This window comes from Aulonocara sp. 'chitande type north' Nkhata Bay, linkage group LG5, assembly GCF_057382095.1.
Source record: "Aulonocara sp. 'chitande type north' Nkhata Bay isolate Kocher_YH1m ecotype deep benthic linkage group LG5, A_spYH_male_GT1.1, whole genome shotgun sequence".
NCBI lineage: Eukaryota > Metazoa > Chordata > Actinopteri > Cichliformes > Cichlidae > Aulonocara > Aulonocara sp. 'chitande type north' Nkhata Bay.
The window spans coordinates 33,586,560-33,606,889 of NC_141348.1; the positions used below are offsets into that span (position 1 = coordinate 33,586,560).

Consider the following 20,330-nt stretch of genomic DNA (forward strand, 5'->3'; position numbering starts at 1 on the left):
GCAAAGCCCAGATCTTGTCCGAAGGAGAAACAGCCTTTAGTGATTTGTCAGAATAACTAAGCAAATATTCAGAGAATGTCTGACTTTAACATGTATGATTTAATAAAAGAAGTAATGAAATGATGAAATGGATAGTCGTGAGATTGAGCTGATGATAAATCCTGTTGAAGTAAAATAGCATAAACGGAATGAGACATGAAGGAAAATATATTCATGTTTTATGGAGTTCATGATAGATCATGTTAAAGCCAACACAGAAGATAAGAAAATGTGGTTTTAGTGTTGCTTTGAATCATGTATGCACAAGGTCAGAGAGAGAGAGAGAAAGAGAAAAGCAAAATGGGATGAGTTAAAATACAGTGATAAATGTCATAGTTGTATGATACGGTCATCAAAGTGAGGGAGGAGAGAGAGGAGTTGTTCTTCTCTTTGTCTCCTGTGAGATTAGCAGAACAGAAGATCAGATCTAAGATTTCACAGTTGGGAATTTCGGCAGAGACAGCAGAGGGATCAACTGTGGACTCACAAATTGGGTTTATATTTTTAGGCTTTTTCTCTGCTCATTTTTGATGTTTCAGATTATACATTCAAGATGATTTGATGAATATCAGATGAATATCCTGCATTAAAAACGTCTACCTTGTAAAGGTGAAAACCTGTGTATTATTACACATTATTAACATCCCTCAAAGGGTCTTACAAGTGACTCTAGCCTAAAAAATTAACAGATCCTTTGGGACCAAGTTTAGTTACCAAGTACACAGATTAGGGAAGAGCTGCTGATAACAGGTTTGACTGGCAAGCATGCCTTCAGAGGGAGCAGTTAGAGCTGGGAGAGACTCCTCCCTTTTTCCATCTAAGCTCTTGTATATATTGTATAAACTGTACTGGGGGTAGCTGGTTGAAATTCAAAAGACGGGAAAGCAAAAACGAAAGGTTAAAAAATAAGTAAATAAATAAGGACAAAATGTTACCTGACAATTAAATGTATTTGATTTAATCCAGTAAAACCTAAACCATGAAAAAATTGCCAGAATTTTTTTTTCTTTTGACTGGAAAACTGTGTTCATTGAACTTTCTGACAATTGAAACAATTTATCAATTTTAAAGTTTATCTTAAACAAAGACATATAGTAACGTTAATGTTAAAGCAATAACACTTCTGAGGTGCCAAAAACACTTAGTGTTACAGGGTTAAAGTTAGAGTTTCTAAACTTAGTGTTTAAAATATGAAAATGTTAGATTTGGGTCCCTCTCCCTCATCAGAGATACACAGCTGAAGTTTTTTCCTTCTGTGACACAAAACACACAATTTTCAACCAACTTTAATTTTTCATAACTGAGCTGAACATATTTCCTCTCACATGGCTTTTTTTTATGTGTTTAAACTGAGCCTTGACTTATTAGCTGTTCCCTTTGATGTCTATAGATCTATTAAAGCTCTATAGATATCATTAAATGATGAATTCAGATTAGTTTTTATTGACCCTGAAATCCTTTAAAAATAGAAATGAAAAAGATTTAATCATGCCGGCAACGCAGCTTGAGACAGTTGACTGGTGACTCACTTTGGTCTCTTTGAAATGTGCTGAAAGTTTTTTTCTGTCTTCATTACTGAATGACAGTCGGCACTGAGTTGTCACAGAAACTCTGCTTTCCAGCGATGGCTGCCAGGTCTGAAGCAGCGGCCCATGTGTTTTTCAGCTGCAGACTGATCGAGTAGCACGCTGTTAGTGGAGTCATTTTAGCAGGGCCACTCCTGGGGCTCTGATTAGAGGCACTTCGGCTCGTTCTGTACCTCCTGATTACTCCTGCTGCCGTGCCTCCACTGATTTTAGTTTAGGCGCCATCTTCCTGTGTCGTTTTCCATCTTTGTGAAGACTCACAATCAATGTTTGCAGTTACTCTGGCTGCTCTTTTCCACGTGGAGTCCCAATAGTATTGGGCCAATACAGACAGCAGCAGCTTACAACTACAAAACTGAGCCAGTTTCAATGATAGATTTTGAGACCCTGATTGTTAAAAAGGTGCTAACGCACAATTAACAGTGGCTACATTAACATTTTAGGTGCTTATATTTGTCATAAAGAGGAGGGAAATCGTAACAAAAGCTTTAAGACCCTAAAAAATTTGATCTATGGAGCTCCTTTTTGGGCGATAAACATCAGCTAAGGTGACATTAGTCAACAGAAAATAGTGTTTTTATTCATGATTCTGGTTTGTGAGTCTAGCTAGCTGGTTAATAGTTTACTAGAAACTTTTAACAGATGCTGTGAGTTGGGCATCATGGTTAAGTACTGAATAAATACTTTCAATATTACTTCAATAATGCAGTATTACTCTCAGTATGAATTTTTGTTAGCAAATTATAAGCCATGTCTTTCCTTCATTTTTCTTTAACATGTAGAGACCTCCAGAAGAAGCAGGCTCAGGGAGGGACAGGCATCTAATGGGTAGCAGCTGTGGGACGGATGGAGCAAAGAGGAGAGAAGAGGAATAGAGAGAGACTCCAACAGCCTGAACAGACAGCTAAAGCTATAACTAAGAGAAGCGTCTGGGTCAGTGATCCAACTTTATCAGACGTTTTGAAGCCTAATCTTCAAACCAGAGAGAGCGTTCGTCTCCTCAACCCAAAACACTCACCTTGTAAAAGATGGAGATGTTGCTGTACGTTGCAAGGACGCTGGTCAGGACGCCGTTACAGAAATCTCCATTTCCAACGTAATCAGGAGGGCACGCACATGAGACATCTGCACACACAAAAATCGTTTTTTACAAACTGTGAGCTGAACATTCAATCAGCTCAGTATGTTCACCTTGAGTTAAGCATGTACATGAGCCAATGCTGTGACTCAAGGTTAACACACTCCAGCCTAGGACTCAGAATGACTGTTTTCCGCGGTTGTGCTTTATGCTTTTTACCTCATTATTCGCTGTTTTATGAATCATTGAAGATAGCATGGCTCACAGAGCAACAGCATTAAAGTCCAATGCAAAGTAAACAACACATTAAAGTGGGAGTACAGATCAGGGAGGACCTGCTTCTGTCCACACACACACACACACACACACACACACACACACACACACACACACACACACACACACACACACACACACACACACACACACACAGATTCACCTCTGAGCCTGTAGCAGTAGGCGTCATACTTGCTGCTCTGGTCCATGGGTTCTTTGTACAATACGAGACCCACGTGGTTGTCTCCACACATGACCGAGGGGTAGCGGGTCGGGTATCCCGCCTTCCCCCCGTCCAGCCAGCCAGCCACACACAGATGCATCCCGAGCTGTCAGGGCCAGGGAAAAAAGTCTTGAGATAAAGCTTGATTTACATTTCTGCCTTGAACTAAAACTAAACTAAAATCTCCTGAAGTGACTGGTAATATCTTAAATATCACAAGAAAACTGAAAACTCACATCCTGCGTGTGTTTTTAAGCTTGTGATTAATCTAACGTTCCTCCTGCTGTCTGGGAATCAGTTAAAGGGCACCTTGGCTTGTGGGGTAAAAATCCAGAAAGTTCCCTCCTCCACTTTACCATGATGGAAACTGTCATGAGGTCGAGTGAAAGTGTGAAGGAGGACTTGGACTTGTTGCTGGCATGAGTGTGCTGCGTTAAAACTACAACATCCTGAAGGTGAACTACAAAAGGCACATCTTAACACCCCATGTGTCCTGACCATGTTATTTCACACAAATGGTAAAAAAAAAAAGTATCTTTTCAAAGCTGAAATTAGAAAGAAAAAGGCAAAGGCAGCTTATTAAATGAAATGATACGATGTCACTGTCAGGAAATGTGGGAGTAAAGATCCAAATGCAGAAGTCCAAGACTCCAGCTTAGCAATATTCAGAACAGCAGTTAATAATACCACAAAACCCACAGACAGTCACTCTGGCTTTAGCTGACATGTCAAATTGTCAGCTCGTATTTTCTCTTCCTGCTAGAGAGATGATCATTGTAACTCCAGCGTTTGTTAATGTTTTCTGTGACTGATGCCAAGTTATTAATAATCCTAAAGGCTGGAAACACAGCAATGCTTACAATCAACACACAACTAATGCAAGGTTGAAGTATACTGAACCTTTAATTCAGTTTTATCTTTATTTATTCTTAACATTTAAATAAATCACACAAAGCAGCAACTTCATAAGTTGCATAAAGTCCCACAAAGGTACAAAGTTTCTTTTTCCTAGTGTGTCACTTTGAACTGTGCAGCATCATTATCTTCTTCCCGTTTGAACCATCTTTTCTGAATATCTGAAGAATTCAACAACTACCATTATGGCAGATACTTCCTGGTCACTTCACTCAGTTAGGGGCCTTTTAAAATAAAACAGATTATCTGACCACAGCCATGGACAACATTTGCCATCTGATAACGTCTCACAGTTACCATGCACTGCTCACAGTTCAGGTTCTAATACAGCTGAAGTGAAGAAGCTTTTCTATTGGCTGTGCAGGTGATTTTTAGTGTGTCATTTAGTGTTAAAAAACTGTAGTACCTGCAGAGCTCCTGAAAAATGTGGCATGCTACTCAATGAGTTTGAGAGCACCGAAAAGGACGTGACATTTTTGTTTTCAAGTACTCTTTCACTAACAAAGGTTTGAGTTGGCTGCTTTGCTGCTTTTCTTGAAAACTGTTGAATGCTTCCCCGTCAGCCTAACTGACCGTGAAGGGGGTGTGTCTTTATAATGAAGACAGAATCTGTAGAAAAACCCTGCTGGTGCAGGTTCACAAACTTTTATTTCATTTTCCTTTTTTCTCATAGGTATACCACATATTTGACTCAGGTGCATCGACCTGTTGATATCTTTATGTAAACCCTTTCAGTAGGTAGGTTTACCTGCTGTGCGTCTCCCATCTGTTTAACGGTAGCCAATGTGGCGCCCTCAGCCTTGCACTCGGCGTCGGCCTGACTGAAGTTCATCTGGTACCTCCCCTTTGGAGAGCGCAGGTGGAAGACTCCGGCTCTGTTTTCTGAAGCACGACAATCACGTTAACTTCCCTCAGATTTCTGCACCATTCTGTACAACAAATATGAACTCTGCGAGTGAAAAACATGATTTGATCCGATGCTGAACAAATCCAAGAGACATTCAACCCCAGATTCAGTAGAAACATCTGCTTTTCTTTTAATATGATGTAATTACTTGGTGTTTAAGTTCTGATGAGTAAAGCACGAATCAATTAAATGTTACATAACCTCGGGGACTATTTTTTTTTCTACAAAAAACTTGTTTATGTTCCTGTGACAAGAATTTCAAATGACAGAAATAGCTCATCAACACCTTTACTGCCACTGTGCAAACAGAGTAAAATCTCACCTCACAAGCTTAAACAAATGGTGTCCAGTGTGTGTATTATCTTTTTGGAATGCTTAGTCTTTTTCACAAAGTGAACGATACAACAGCTCTAACAACTTCAGCTCCTTGTACCAACAATGATTTCTGCTGTTTCATGACCTGCAGTGCTTTTTTGCTGGCTTTCGTGCAGTTACGGGTGCTTGTGATTGATTTTTTTTGTTCGTGGGAACTGTGACATGAACATAGCCTTGTAACAACTTACAGAGAATGACTACAATGCCGCCATGTTCTGAGTGCCTGATTAGGAGCTGTGTGACGAGCCGAACCAACATTAAAATGTATTGTACTCCAGCAGGTTTGACGTCATTTTTAGTATGAACTGTGTTTCACAAGCATAGCAATGGCTATCATTCTGAACTCAGAGCAGCAAGATTTCAAAGTCAGCAACATCCCCCTCATCTGGACTGTAATGTTTTCTTTTGTGTTTTAAATTTGCAATCTATGGATGTGGACAGTGGGGGAAAAAATGGATTTTTCAAGGTTTGAGGATTTTTGTTTAAAAAATAGGTCATGATTTCTGGAAAGAGACATGAGGGCAGATTTCTCTACAGCTTATTTCACTACAGACCTGAAAAAATGCATACATTTGATTTTTGGAAGAAAATCCTTTTCTCTGGTTGGGTGGCAGGTGCTTATATCCCACAAACTTCATTAAAAGGGTAACTCTGAACAGATCATTTATGGTGAATTCCTAATTATCTGTATACCCTGATTAATGAAGATCAGGTTGGAAGTAATAACAGCCTTTGAGCCTTTAATGAGCTCCATGTTTAACAAGCCTTAACGAGCTCCAAATCCTAATGAGCTCAACTCAGAGCTGACATTTGTTTACCAGCCCCAGAAAAACAAATAAATAAACAAATGGAAGTCCTTTATAATAAACAATGCTAGCCATAATGTCACCATGGAAACATAGATGCTACAAAGGTCATCTGCTTTAGAATCAGTCTGATTACCATGGAAACTGCAATAGAGTAGGACTGGGAGCCAACATGGCTCCCACTCAGCAGATGTGACACGTGGCTACACTGCAGTTCATGGCTTCACTGCATTCACATGTCTTACCGTAGTAATGCAGGTCCTTGCAGATCGCCACAGGGTCACAGCCTCCATTGTCTTCCAAGCAGCGGTCAACAGGGGGCACCATCTTCTCCAAACACTGGACTCCATTACCTACATACCCCGGCAAGCACTCGCACTCCCGTTCATTCTAGAAGAACCAGATTAGAGTGATCAGCTTACAGGAGGATGTCATGTTATGTTCATATTCAGGGATATTTTTAGAGGGAGACACGTAACTCAAAAAACCATTAATAACAGTAATGGCAAAGATGCTGCTTGTCCCGCCCCAGCTCCAAAAAACCAGTCAGCAGCTTGGGAACAACTGGGAAACCAAACATGATTTTGTGCAACAGTTTCGAACTATGTGTTGGTGAGCTTATAGTTCTACTCATGATTATATAATAAAGATGAAGACTGTGTATTCTTTAATTTACTGTATCCATAATGTGAAATAGCATGGGATTGGATTGTGCAGTCACTTTGGATTTAACCTTGAGCAAAGCTATAAAGTTGTGTAATTTTGTGTATGTGCAGTAAAATAATAACATTTGAGGCTTTGAGGTGAGATGCATTTCTGTAACTGCTTTTGGGGAAATTTATTTAAATCATATTTGTACTTTATTCAGAGACACATAATCAAACACTTATCAAATCCCATAACCATTAATTTTTATAACACTTTTAGTCCCAGGTACCACCCAGAAGCTGCTGAATATGCACTTAAAATGACTTTGATTTCAGTGTTCCATGTTTTAAAATCCGATAGCATCTCTTGACTGAAAAATGAATTCATGCATCCATGTTTTTATCCAAGCTGGACAACATTGGGGCATGCTCCTAATGAGGAAATGGATGGTGTGCTGGGGTATCTCCTCCTCTGGACCAGGGCATCACTGAGCTCCTGAAGAGTGTGAGGTGTGGGATGGATTTAACAAATTTTCCCAGGTGTTGTACTGGATTAGTTGTGCTATTTAGGTCAGGTGAGCTTGGGGGGCAATTAATGGTATCAATTTCTTCATCCTCCATGAACTGCCTGTATACTCCTGCCACATGAGGCCAGGCATTGTTGTGTACCTAAGGAGCCCAGGAATCACTCCACCATCGTAGGGTCTGACAATGAGTCCAAGGATTGCATCTCAATATCTAATGGCAGTCAGGGTGCTGTTGCCTGGCTTTCATAGGTCTATGCCTCTCTATTACTGACCCACCACCAAACCAGTCATGGTAGCAAACAAGATGGATGAGCTAACAGTGATAGCTTGGAGTCAAAGGGAACCTCAGGTGTTAAACTTAATTGAATCATGGATGCACCAGGATATTCCCGATGAGAACACATCTGTGGAAGGGTTCCACACCGTTCAGGCCGACAGACAGAGGTAAGCAGAAAGGAGGGGGTTTGCCTTTTTTTTTAAACAACCGGTGGTGTACTTGCTTACCTACAATCAAAGAGTGGATTTATTGCCCAGACACTGAACTTTATGCTGTTGAACTCAGGTCATATTATTTGCCCAGGGAATCTATCCATGTGAGCTTGTTGGCAGTCCATGTTCCTCCCCCTGCTAACCCCACAGCTCCATGTGCCTTCATTGCTATCTCGGGTGACTTCAACATGTCACCTTAGACGCTACATTGTCAACTTTCACACAGTATGTGGTCTGTCCCACCTGAGGGGAGAGAATTTTAGACCTACGGTTTATAATCAAGCACACATAAGCCCGTTTCATTAGTAGCTTCTCAGATCGACTCTGTATGGTTCACCACGGTTTTCATGATTTTCCATTAGGTCATAGTACCTGGTAAGTGTTGGAATTGATATTTTTTATATTGTCATTTGTGCTTAGGAACATATAATCATTTGTATGCTGATAAAAAGGATATCCTTATTAGGTCTGATAAGATTCTGTGTGCACTTGTGTACCATGAGATGAGAGGAAGCAGCCTTGGCGTTATAATTTCCATTATAGCTTTAGGAACTAGATTGTTGTGTTTCTTAAAAGTGCAAAACTTCACACTTTTAAATGTTCGTCTGAGACATGACCTATTGCAAGTTCCTGTTCTTATCATTTAGCAAGACACTTAGTTCTGCTTTTCTGCATGCCTCATACACACAGTTTTAGTTTATTGAAAGGTTGTATGTCTATGTATAGTATAGCTGTAAACACACACCCACAGAATACAGGGAGTGCAGAATTATTAGGCAAGTTGTATTTTTGAGGAATAATTTTATTATTGAACAACAACCATGTTCTCAATGAACCCAAAAAACTCATTAATATCAAAGCTGAATGTTTTTGGAAGTAGTTTTTAGTTTGTTTTTAGTTTTAGCTATTTTAGGGGGATATCTGTGTGTGCAGGTGACTATTACTGTGCATAATTATTAGGCAACTTAACAAAAAACAAATATATACCCATTTCAATTATTTATTTTTACCAGTGAAACCAATATAACATCTCCACATTCACAAATATACATTTCTGACATTCAAAAACAAAACAAAAACAAATCAGCGACCAATATAGCCACCTTTCTTTGCAAGGACACTCAAAAGCCTGCCATCCATGGCTTCTGTCAGTGTTTTGATCTGTTCACCATCAACATTGCGTGCAGCAGCAACCACAGCCTCCCAGACACTGTTCAGAGAGGTGTACTGTTTTCCCTCCTTGTAAATCTCACATTTGATGATGGACCACAGGTTCTCAATGGGGTTCAGATCAGGTGAACAAGGTGGCCATGTCATTAGTTTTTCTTCTTTTATACCCTTTCTTGCAGCCACGCTGTGGAGTACTTGGACGCGTGTGATGGAGCATTGTCCTGCATGAAAATCATGTTTTTCTTGAAGGATGCAGACTTCTTCCTGTACCACTGCTTGAAGAAGGTGTCTTCCAGAAACTGGCAGTAGGACTGGGAGTTGAGCTTGACTCCATCCTCAACCCGAAAAGGCCCCACAAGCTCATCTTTGATGATACCAGCCCAAACCAGTACTCCACCTCCACCTTGCTGGCGTCTGAGTCGGACTGGAGCTGTCTGCCCTTTACCAATCCAGCCACGGGCCCATCCATCTGGCCCATCAAGACTCACTCTCATTTCATCAGTCCATAAAACCTTAGAAAAATCAGTCTTGAGATATTTCTTGGCCCAGTCTTGACGTTTCAGCTTGTGTGTCTTGTTCAGTGGTGGTCGTCTTTCAGCCTTTCTTACCTTGGCCATGTCTCTGAGTATTGCACACCTTGTGCTTTTGGGCACTCCAGTGATGTTGCAGCTCTGAAATATGGCCAAACTGGTGGCAAGTGGCATCTTGGCAGCTGCACGCTTGACTTTTCTCAGTTCATGGGCAGTTATTTTGCGCCTTGGTTTTTCCACACGCTTCTTGCGACCCTGTTGACTATTTTGAATGAAACGCTTGATTGTTCGATGATCACGCTTCAGAAGCTTTGCAATTTTGAGACTGCTGCATCCCTCTGCAAGATATCTCACTTTTTTTGACTTTTCTGGGCCTGTCAAGTCCTTCTTTTGACCCATTTTGCCAAAGGAAAGGACGTTGCCTAATAATTATGCACACCTGATATAGGGTGTTGATGTCATTAGACCTCACCCCTTCTCATTACAGAGATGAACATCACCTAATATGCTTAATTGGTAGTAGGCTTTCGAGCCTATACAGCTTGGAGTAAGACAACATGCATGAAGAGGATGATGTGGACAAAATACCCATTTGCCTAATAATTCTGCACTCCCTGTACAGACACTGATGTTGTTCAGATATGCCTGCTTAAGAATGTCACATGTATTTGTAATTGCATATTCATGAATGATTGCTTGCTGACAATAAAAAGGGCTGTAGTGAAGGAATCAGTTGAAGTTGGCTAAAGGACAGGTGAAGGGAGCATTACTTGGCCTTGACTGACTTCCCTTGCAAGCCAAAAAGACAAAAGACAAAAGAGTCTTGATTTGTCGTGCAGTTTGGGCTTGTGTTCCAGTGAGGTTTGTGCCTAGATAAACCCAACAGTAAGATGTACTTTTTTAGTACCTACTTTCTCGAGGTTCCAAGCAATCCGATGTGGCATCGTCAGACTGCATATCACCAATTGGCTGGTCAGTAGTGTCATGCGATGAGCCATGAGAGCGTCTTGTTCACAAAAATTAAAACCGCCATTTTTGAAACATGTCAATGACGGAAATGGCTACAAAAATAATGCCATGGTGCTCAAGTCTGGTGAAAAGCCACAGTCCGAGCAGCAGGTATATTCTTGTCCAGACACCCACCTTTTTTGTAACGTTCATGTTAATTACTTCACGGGACACTTGGACACACTGCTATGACAACAACCATGCAGGCTAGGTAGTACTGGATTTGAATGGAAAACCAGTTGATCCGAGTCGAGTTGTAGCGAGTTGATCTGAGTAGGTATTCATGGAAAAAGGGCTATCCAGTTCCTCCTCCCTCCCCCGATTGGGTAGGTCAGATCATAACCTGATTCATGTTTTGAGATTCACAGACTGGGAGACACTGTGAGCCTCGTGGTCAGGACATCAATGGGCTTACTGAGTGTATCACTGACTACATAACCTTCTGCACCAACTCCATTGTCTCAGCTAAGACTATCCATTGTACAAACTGAACATTCCATCCATTCTCATGGGTAACGTAAGATCTTTACCCAACAAGATGGAAGCGCTAATGGCGCTAACCAGACTGCAGTGGGAGTACCAGGAGAGCAGCCTCCTGCTGTTCACTGAGACATGGCTCACAGACCACACACTGGACCCCGTCGTAACTCTGGATGGCTTTCAACTGGTTAGAGCGGAGTGGAGCGCAGTGGAGAGTGGTAAGAGGGGAGGTGGGGGACTAGCAATGAAGATCAATGAGAGATGATGTAACCCGGGACACATCACTGTGAAGGAACAGCGCTGTACCAAAGAATCAGAATACTTTATTGATCCCTAGGGGAAATTATTTCCTGTTAGCGGTTAGCGTTCGGCCATACCACCTGGCCAGGGATTTTTCACGTTATTGTGCTGACTGTTTACATTCCGCACTCGGCCAACGCTATGGCAACCTGTGAGTACATTCACTCCACGGTCTCTCAGCTACAGATAATAATGATAATAATGGATTGGATTTATATAGCGCTTTTCAAGGCACCCAAAGCGTTTTACAATGCCACTATTCATTCACTCTCGCATTCACACACTGGTGGTGGTGGAGGCAAGCTACGGTTGTAGCCACAGCTGCCCTGGGACAGACTGACAGAAGTGAGGCTGCCATATCGCGCCATCGGCCCCTCTGGCCAACACCAGTAGGCGGTAGGGTAAAGTGTCTTGCCCAAGGACACAGGACAGAGAGGCCGGGGATTGAACCGGCGACCTTCCGGTTACAGATACGCTTCCCAACCCCCTGAGCCACGGTCACCCCACAACCGTGGGATGGCACATCTGCAATCCCTCATTATTATCTCTGGAGACTTCGATCACGCCTCACTATCTGCCACTCTCCCTAACTTGTCGCAGTATGTTGCCTGCCATAGAAGGGACAGAAAAACCCTGAACCATGTTTGCCAACACAAAGCAGGCTTACAGCACATCACCCTTCCCCCCGCTTAGCCACACACACCACAACCTGGTCATTCTTCAACCCATTTACACTCCCATGGTGAAGAGGAAACTCCCAACGAAGAAGGTGATAAGGGTGTGATCCAAGGAATGCAGTGAGATGCTGAGAGACTGTTTTGAATGCACAGACTGGCAGAACTCTGCAAGCCTCACGATGAGGACATTGATGGCCTCAACCACTGCATCACCAACTACATCAACTTCTGTTTTGACAACACTGTGCCTAGCAAGAAGGTACGGTGTTTCTCAAACAATAAACCGGTGACCCCACAACTGAAGGCCCTGTGAACGAGAAGAAGAGGGCTTTCAATCATGGAGACAAGGACACGAGGATCCTTTTGTACTCTCCAAGAGAGACTTCAAGGACAATGGAGGAGCCACAGTGTCTGCTGACCGGGGGTGGGCCAATGAATTGAATCTGTTTTTCAACAGATTTGGCTCTTGACCTTATCACCTCTCCCACCCCCCAGGTTCCATCAACCCCCCTCCAAATGCTGTCCTGCCCCTCTCCTGGTGGAATGTCATTGTTACCTGAGCTCTCCTCACACCACCACCCTGCTTCACCCCCATCCACACATCTACCCACAACAGAGCCAGCCTGGACCCCCTGCAGTTAGCTTACTGGTCTGGAATCGGGTTGGATAATGCTGTCAGTAGCACTGATCCCTCTCTTACCTAGAGCAGGCAGGGAGCATTGTGAGGATGATGTTTTTTGACTTCTCCAGTGCTTTCAACACCATCCAGCCTGCACTACTGAGACGGAAGCTGGAGGAAGCCGGAGTGGGCAAACAGCTGACTGCATGGACCATCGACTACCTAACCAACAGACCACAGCCATCATTGGATGCGTATCAGATGAAAACAATCAGGAATATAGAGGGGTCATCAGTGACTTTGTCAGCTGGTGAGACCAACGCTCTCCAAATCAACGCTATCAAGACGCATCAGATGGTCATAGACTTCAGGAAGAAGTCACCTCCTATAACACTGGTGAACATCTAGGAAGAAGACATTGAGACAGTGAACTCATACTCGGTCTCAGGTGTATACACTGCTACAAAACAGCACAAAAGAAGGAGGATTTAGTGTTTGTGTTATTACGAAACAAGAAGAGTTCCCAGATGGTACAGTGGACACATGTGTGACTCCTGTGATTAAAGCATCTTTCTTTCAGCTTAACGAGTGAACCGTCAGCTCGTTCAAACACGTTAAAGTCTGTTTGGCTCGACACCACCGAACAGAGGCAGCAATATAACATAGCTAACATTAACAGTGCAGTGAATCCTGCTTGTGCCGTGATATTCAGGACTGCAAACTGAGCAGCATCACTGACTTTCAGCTGGTTGTGTTTGTGGATATATGACCAGTGTTGGTCAAGTTACTTGAAAAAAGTAATCAGTAACTAATTACTGATTACTTCCCCCAAAAAGTAATCCTGTTACTTTACTGATTACTTATTTTCAAAAGTAATTAATTACTTAGTTACTTTTTAAAAACACGATTTACAACCTGAAGAGGTGATAAAGCGATAGAACTTTCAGCCCAATTCTACTTTTTCTGCATAATCCATCATACAAAATGTAATCAAATGGAAAAACCTCTTTTTTAAACTTGTTTTATTAGTTTTAATATTTTAAATTTAACCATCAAGCAAAAAATTAATTATATGCAACATTCTCTGACTGGAAGAGATTTGTTTATTATTTAAACCTATTTTCTGCACATTCCAGCACATAAAATAAAATATTTTTTGTGTTTACACTCAGTCTTTCAAATAGATGCAAGTAAAACACAGCAGAAAATAAATAAAGTCAAAGACTCAGTGGTCCTTTTGCTCTATTTTCACCTGTAAAGCAGGACTGGGTAGGCGGAGGTTTACCCTGGTGCAGGTGTGCTGCGGTCAAATTATCCACACCACCGCCGCGCTATGAAGTCTGGGATATGTTGGGCCATGAAGGCTATGCCGACCCATCCTTAAAATTCAGGGAAATTAAGGACGCATTTGAGGGCCGTATTTCGAGCAGCCTTGGTCGTATCGCTGTGACGTAATCGGCCTTAAAATGCGGCCTTTAAGGCTGCAGACCCCAAATCCGGTCATTGGTACTTCCTGGCTTGTGTAGTTACTAGGTAACAGAAGCTCAACACTGCCCCTAGCGTCCTGGAGCACTTTCCGTTGTGTTTTGGAATTTGCAAGTGTTTTGGGGTTTGCATGTGTTTTGGAGTTTGCATGTGCTTTGTCTCTAGGGGCCACCGTATATAAGCGGGTTAATTGCAGTGTTAGTGGTGCTGCACAGAAATGTTTTTGATGCAGGTAGCTCCATGCCCTCCTGGGTTTTAATTGCACCTTAGAACACACATGCATCAACACTACAATGAGCGGGTGGAGGGAGGTTTGGAGTCTTCTCCCACCCCCATTCTCTGCGGCCTGCTGGAGCGGGAGGGCTAGGTGGAGTTGGCCGTCCGACTGCGGTCTGGAGTGTGGGGCCTCCCTGCTGCTACGGAGTCGGGGTGGTCTGCCTCTCCCCACCGCAGGGAAAAGGGTAACACCACCTGGGTCTGGGTGCAGTTCCCCCCTCCAGGAGCAAGGGTACCTAGACCCGGTTTGTAGAGTACGCTTGGGGAGTGTGATCGTGTGTACAGCGTCTCTTTATGTCTGTCTCCACGTTGGTTGAGTGTGGAGTGAGTGCATATGAGAGCATGAGGGGGGGAATGGATGTTTGTGTCTGTGTGTGCCTGTATGTCTGTGTCTATATGTCAGGTTGGGTATCAGACGCCACCTCTCTGGGGACACCTCAGGCCCTCCAAGGTTTGGAGGCCTATCTCCACCTACCACCACTTCCCCTGCCGGTGGCGGACTCCCTCAGGTGTCGGTGCGTTGGTGGTTCTTTGTGTCTGGGGGTGGGCGTCCAGGTACACACCGGCTCACTCCTTGGCGGCCGCTTATCGGGGCCTGGAGCCTGGGGCTCGCTCGGGCCCCTTCGGGGGTGGGGTGCCCCCGGCCTCTCGGCCTGGGGCTCGGTCACTCAGGCACAGCTGGCGGCCGGCGGAGCTCACGGGCGCGTCACTGCAACTCCCCCTGGCTTCTGCTCCGCGGCTGCTGAGTGAACCCTCATCTGGGACTCTCCTCAGCTCTTACTGGAACAGTGGCGCGGCTGCCCCTCTGTTGGTCTTCCATGGTTTCTTGTGTTCTGGGGGCCTCTGGATGTCTGGAGTTTTGATCTCCTCCATACCTGCTTCACACCCTGGAGGACGGGGCTGTGGCCCCCCCACACTCCCTAGCAGATCGTTACATGGAGAAACCTTTGGAATACAAGCGCGCTGATCCACACAGGTATGCACACTGCTCGTAGACCCAAATTACACCTTTCTTGGCTGCTACTTCGAAGCACATCTGTCCTGCGTGCTGCACAACAACATTGAATATTTAGTATTTACTGCTGTTTACACTTAGCTAGATTAATGCGATGGTGTTGTGTTTAGTATGTTGCTTTGTTTTTTGTTTTTTTTGTCTTTTTTTGCTTGTTTTCTATTCTTCTCTCAACAGGTGATCCAGGAGATTTTTATTTTTTTTTCTCCCCCCCTTTCTCACTGTCCCTCTCCCCTTCTGTTTTTCCTTTCCTTCCTCTTTCTTTCTCCCTTTCCTATCTCTCACTCATGTCTGTCCCGTCTGTAACATCTGAAAATAAAATATAATAAATAATAAAAAAAAAAAAGAAAAAAAAGAAAAAAAAAGAAATGTTTTTGATGCTGAAATGCAGTAGAATTGGTTACAGATTTACTGTAAAGGACACTCATATACAATGATTATTTTGTAGGTTTATTTTTGCGAGAGTGCAAGGTAACCAAAAGGGTTTGAGCTATGGACCTAATTGAATGTTTGTGTTGTTAAAAGAGAAATGTGTGCATCTAAATGAAAAGAAAAGGACGTTGTTAAATTCTGTTAATAAATCAGACGAGGAAGAGCCTGCAGACCGAACGCAACTGATGTCTCCTGTCTCTGCTTTTCTGTTAAAAAACAGTTTAAAAACAGACCCCATCGAAGGCCTGTAACATATGCATGTACGTAGAACCTCAGCTACTGTTGTATATATTGTATTGTATATTGTTTTTTTATTATTATTAATATTATTTATTTATTATTCATTTATTTTGTATTTCTTTATATTTTTGGTATGCTCTTTGTGTTCTACTGCTATCTGTACCTGAGCTGTGGTAAAGCACAAATTTCCTCGCCGTGGGATCAGTAGTCTTATCTTATCTCTTATCTTATCTAATGCAAATAAGCCATGGGTGACTAAGGACATCAAAGCCCTCCTCAATGACAAAAAGAGGACCTTCAGGGCAATAGAGAGTAGGTGAGAATGGTTCAGGCATTATTGAAGGGGAGAGGCTATGGACAATTATAGGAGAAAGCTAGAGTGGAAACTCCAATAGAATAGCATGAAGAGATATGTGGAGTGGCATAAAGACTCCACTCACGCAAGTCTGCATGACCAGGTGGGGTCCAGTCTCTGTGTCCTAAAGACCTGTACCCCCCAGTTTTGTGGAGTCTTTCATAAACTGTTTATGATGAGTCTGAGTCTGCAGAGGATCCCAGTACTATGGAAGACGTCATTCCTCGTTCCTGTACCAAAGATGCCACGTCCCGGTGGCCCCCAGGATTACAGACCTGTAGTGCTGATTTCCCACATCATGAAGACACTGGAAAGACTCATTCTTCACCACCATCCTCATTCAACTTATAGTCAGGCCACACCAGGATCCCCTTCAGTTCAGTTACCAGCGTCTCCTCTGAGTTGAGGACTGTTGAGGATTGTTAGTTAGGTGATAGGAAGACCACAATATGTGCATTTTCAAAATTATGTGTCTGATAAGGTGATCAGCAACACAGTGGGAACATGAGGGGCTGTCATTTCCTCTTCACCCTCTACACCACAGACTTCAGCCACTTCACAGAGACCTGCCATTTTCAGAAGTTTTCTAATGACTCTGCAGTGGTTGGATGCATCAGTGAGGGTGATGAGACAGAGTACTGCGCTGTGGTGGACTCCTTTGTCACATGGTGTGAGCAGAATCCTCTGCAGTTCAGTGTGATAAAGACCAAAGTATTGATTGTTGACTTTAGGGGGACCAGGAAACCTTTGACCCCTGTTTCAATCCAGGGGATCAATGTGGACATTGGGGAGCACTATAAATACTTTGGAGAATACATTGACAATAAACTGGACTGGATTAAAAATACCACTGCACTTTACAGGAAGGGCCAGAGTCGTCTCTATTTTCAGAGGCCTTTTAACATCTGACGGTGAGAGAGCAAAAGAGAGAGAGAGTTTTGAGATATGAGAGATTTGTGATGTTTAGCGTGTTTGGAGTGTGTAGTTAGTGTGTTGTCTTGTTTAGTTAGTGTGTAGTGTAGTCGATAGTTTTGTTGTTGAACTATAACTAATTACTTTTTCAAAGCAACTTGCCCAACACTGATGTTCAGTGAGAGACCGAGATTACCCAAATGCACCACTGCACAATGCAGGAAATCATTCCTGTGCCTGTGGTGGTACAACTCCTCTATCTAATGCACAGTACACACATCCTTAATATCTGCACATCCTCTAGAGAGAAATAACAAAATGACAAAGTTCAACAGTTTACAGTACAATTGTCACGGCCAGGCAGATCAGCTGCACGCTGATCAGCACGCTCTGTTTCTCTCTCTCTTCCTCTCTCTCTCCTCTTCTCTGTCGCCGGGGCGGAACTCACTGTGGGTTCATGCCCTCAGGAGATGAGACACCTGGGTCTCATTAAGATGATCAGCATTTAAGCCAGGAGGTGACTGCTGTTCATCGCTGGATCGTTGTCTACCACGCGTTAGTGAAGCTAATGCAAGTCGAGTTAAGTGTGTTTCCTTTGTGCGTTGTATTTAACCCCGTCTCCCTGTCTACAGAGCTCCCTGGATTTTCCCCCCGTGTGATTCCCTAGTGGCAGCCAGTGATCGTGTGTGTGGATGACCTGAAGAACGCATGCTTTTCCCCTGGACTTCCCTTGAGCTCCTTTTCCCTCACGCAGCTGTACATAGCACTCTCCTCCCCCCCCCCCCCGCACCTTCTTGTATATACACCTGGTGAATTGTAAATAAATCTTTCTTGTCTGCATCTGAGCCCGGAGTCCTGCGCTTGAGTCCTCCTCCAAACCGTAACAACAATTTTAGCCACATATATGAATTTTGTCTTATATACTGCAATATTTAATTGAGCTATTTGTTATATTTTGTTATATTTTGAAACATTGTAATATATTGTATTATTTAATTTAGCTAAGTTAGTTACTGTTCTTACTGTCTTGAAGCAAGTGTAACTGCATAATTTCCTCAGGGATTAATAAAGTATTTACCACATTGGTGGTGGTCAGAGGGCCCGGTGGCACCAGTGTCTGGCAGCCTCGCCTCTGTCAGTGCGCCCCAGGGCAGCTGTGGCTTCAATGTAGCTTGCCATCACCAGTGTGTGTATGTGTGTGTGTGTGTGAATGGGTGGATGACTGAACATGTAAAGTGCTTTGGGGTCCTTAGGGACCAAGTAAAGCGCTATACAAATGCAGGCCATTTTAAAGTATTCTAATTCTGATGCTGAAAGATGCTACAGGCAGCATTACAATCTTCTCAGCTTCACAGCTTCTCCAGACCCTTTCACATCTGTCACATGTGCTCAGGGTGAACCTGCTCTCATCCGTGAAAAGCACAGGGCACCACTGGTGGAGCTGCCAATTCTGGTATTCTATGACAAATGCCAATATTGCTCATGGTAGTAGTAGTGACACGAACCCTAGCTACATGCAAAACGTATATGTCCGAAAAGACATGGACAGAAAAATACGCCTGTGGCCCACACCTATAAAACCTGAGGATTGTCTCACCGTTGTCCCTCTAGTGAATCTGTTGTTGATTTCATTAACACCAAAGCAGCTGAAAGTGATTAACAACCCCCTCTGGTACTTAGCTGAGAAGAACAATAGAAGAAGTTTATGAAGTTTAAATGATATGATGCTATACTATGATTAAAAAGTTTTAGTAAATTTTTTTAGCAGTGTACTTAGCCATGTTTTTAAAAAATGTTATCCAAATCGATTAAGTTCTGCATCAGCACCCAGCAGTGCTTGAATTGGAATAACCCCACAAATAAGATCTTTAATTTCAGTTTAGGTTGCACCAATAGAGCACTTAATTGTGCTGTAATATACACATATATATTGCCTGTCCTGTCTGGAAGTGTAGCAATCAGGGTTGTTGTCTGAAGGCCAAACTAAATGCCCAGCAGATTTATTTTCCAAAGTCTACCATTACGGCTTTTGCTATACTGGTCCACTTGATACTCATATTTATTTTGATTTTTATTAGGTTTTTAACATTTATGAGTTATTACAATCAGAATGCAAAAGACGGAAATAAAGAAAGAAAGAGAAGTTGGGGAGAAAGTAGGCAAAAGGAGAGGGAGAGAAAAACAGGGAAGAGAGAGAGAAAAAACACTGAAAATCTGCTGAAAAAAACAAGCAAAAAACAACACAGCATGGAAACCACGGCAACAACCAACATATGCATAAATAGCGGTAAATAATAAATATTAAATGCTACTGAGCAGCACACAGTATTAATGATACATGACACATAATGTGTGTCTGTGAGTACCTGTTTGTACACCTGTGTGAGCTGAGCCCCGGGCCAAATAGACCTGAGGGCTCCCCACCCCCAGAAACAGCCCAACAAAGCCAAGGGGGCCCGGCTCAGCCAAGCTGCTGTCGGGAATGATCCACTACGCATTTGAGCACCCAGCCCCAGACACAGAGAACCACCAATGCACCAGCGGAGTTGGGGGACCACCTGGACCTGCAGCAGTAGGGAAACCCACCAGCCCAGACCCCGACCAGAGGGCCATTTCCTCCTCCCGGCCCACTACCCCAGACGGCGAACAGAGAACGGGTTTTAAGATTTGTGCTTTGATTTAAGCAAGTTCTCCTTTGCGCTTTTCCAGTATAATAGCTGGAAATCCTGTTCTTGGTTATGCCGACTGCCAAATGTGCAGCCATAGTAATTCCTCCCATTTAATGAAGTGCTTGTCATTTATTTCAGTTGGGAGTCTTTGAAACAGCTATAATAACCAGGTAAAGATGATCAACTTGAGATATGAAACTTAATAAGACTTAATTAAATTCTATCTCCTAATGTAATTCCCAGTTTTCTGTTTTTTTAAGTCAATTAATTTAATCAATTTAATTCAGCTCCACTCAA

The 20,330-nt window shown here is 42.9% G+C and overlaps 1 protein-coding gene across 2 annotated transcripts in view; it reads right to left on the reverse strand.

The window, feature by feature from the left end:
- Positions 1–20,330, reverse strand: part of stab1 (stabilin 1) — a 174,173-nt gene that overhangs the window by 42,943 nt on the left and 110,900 nt on the right. For both annotated transcript variants that reach the window (XM_086293106.1, XM_086293107.1), the window contains 4 exons: positions 6,451–6,595; positions 4,866–4,999; positions 3,143–3,308; positions 2,644–2,750 (listed from right to left, as the gene is read on the reverse strand). In XM_086293106.1, coding sequence (XP_086149232.1) covers positions 2,644–2,750; positions 3,143–3,308; positions 4,866–4,999; positions 6,451–6,595 — 552 coding nt within the window. The remainder of the gene's footprint in view (positions 1–2,643; positions 2,751–3,142; positions 3,309–4,865; positions 5,000–6,450; positions 6,596–20,330) is intronic.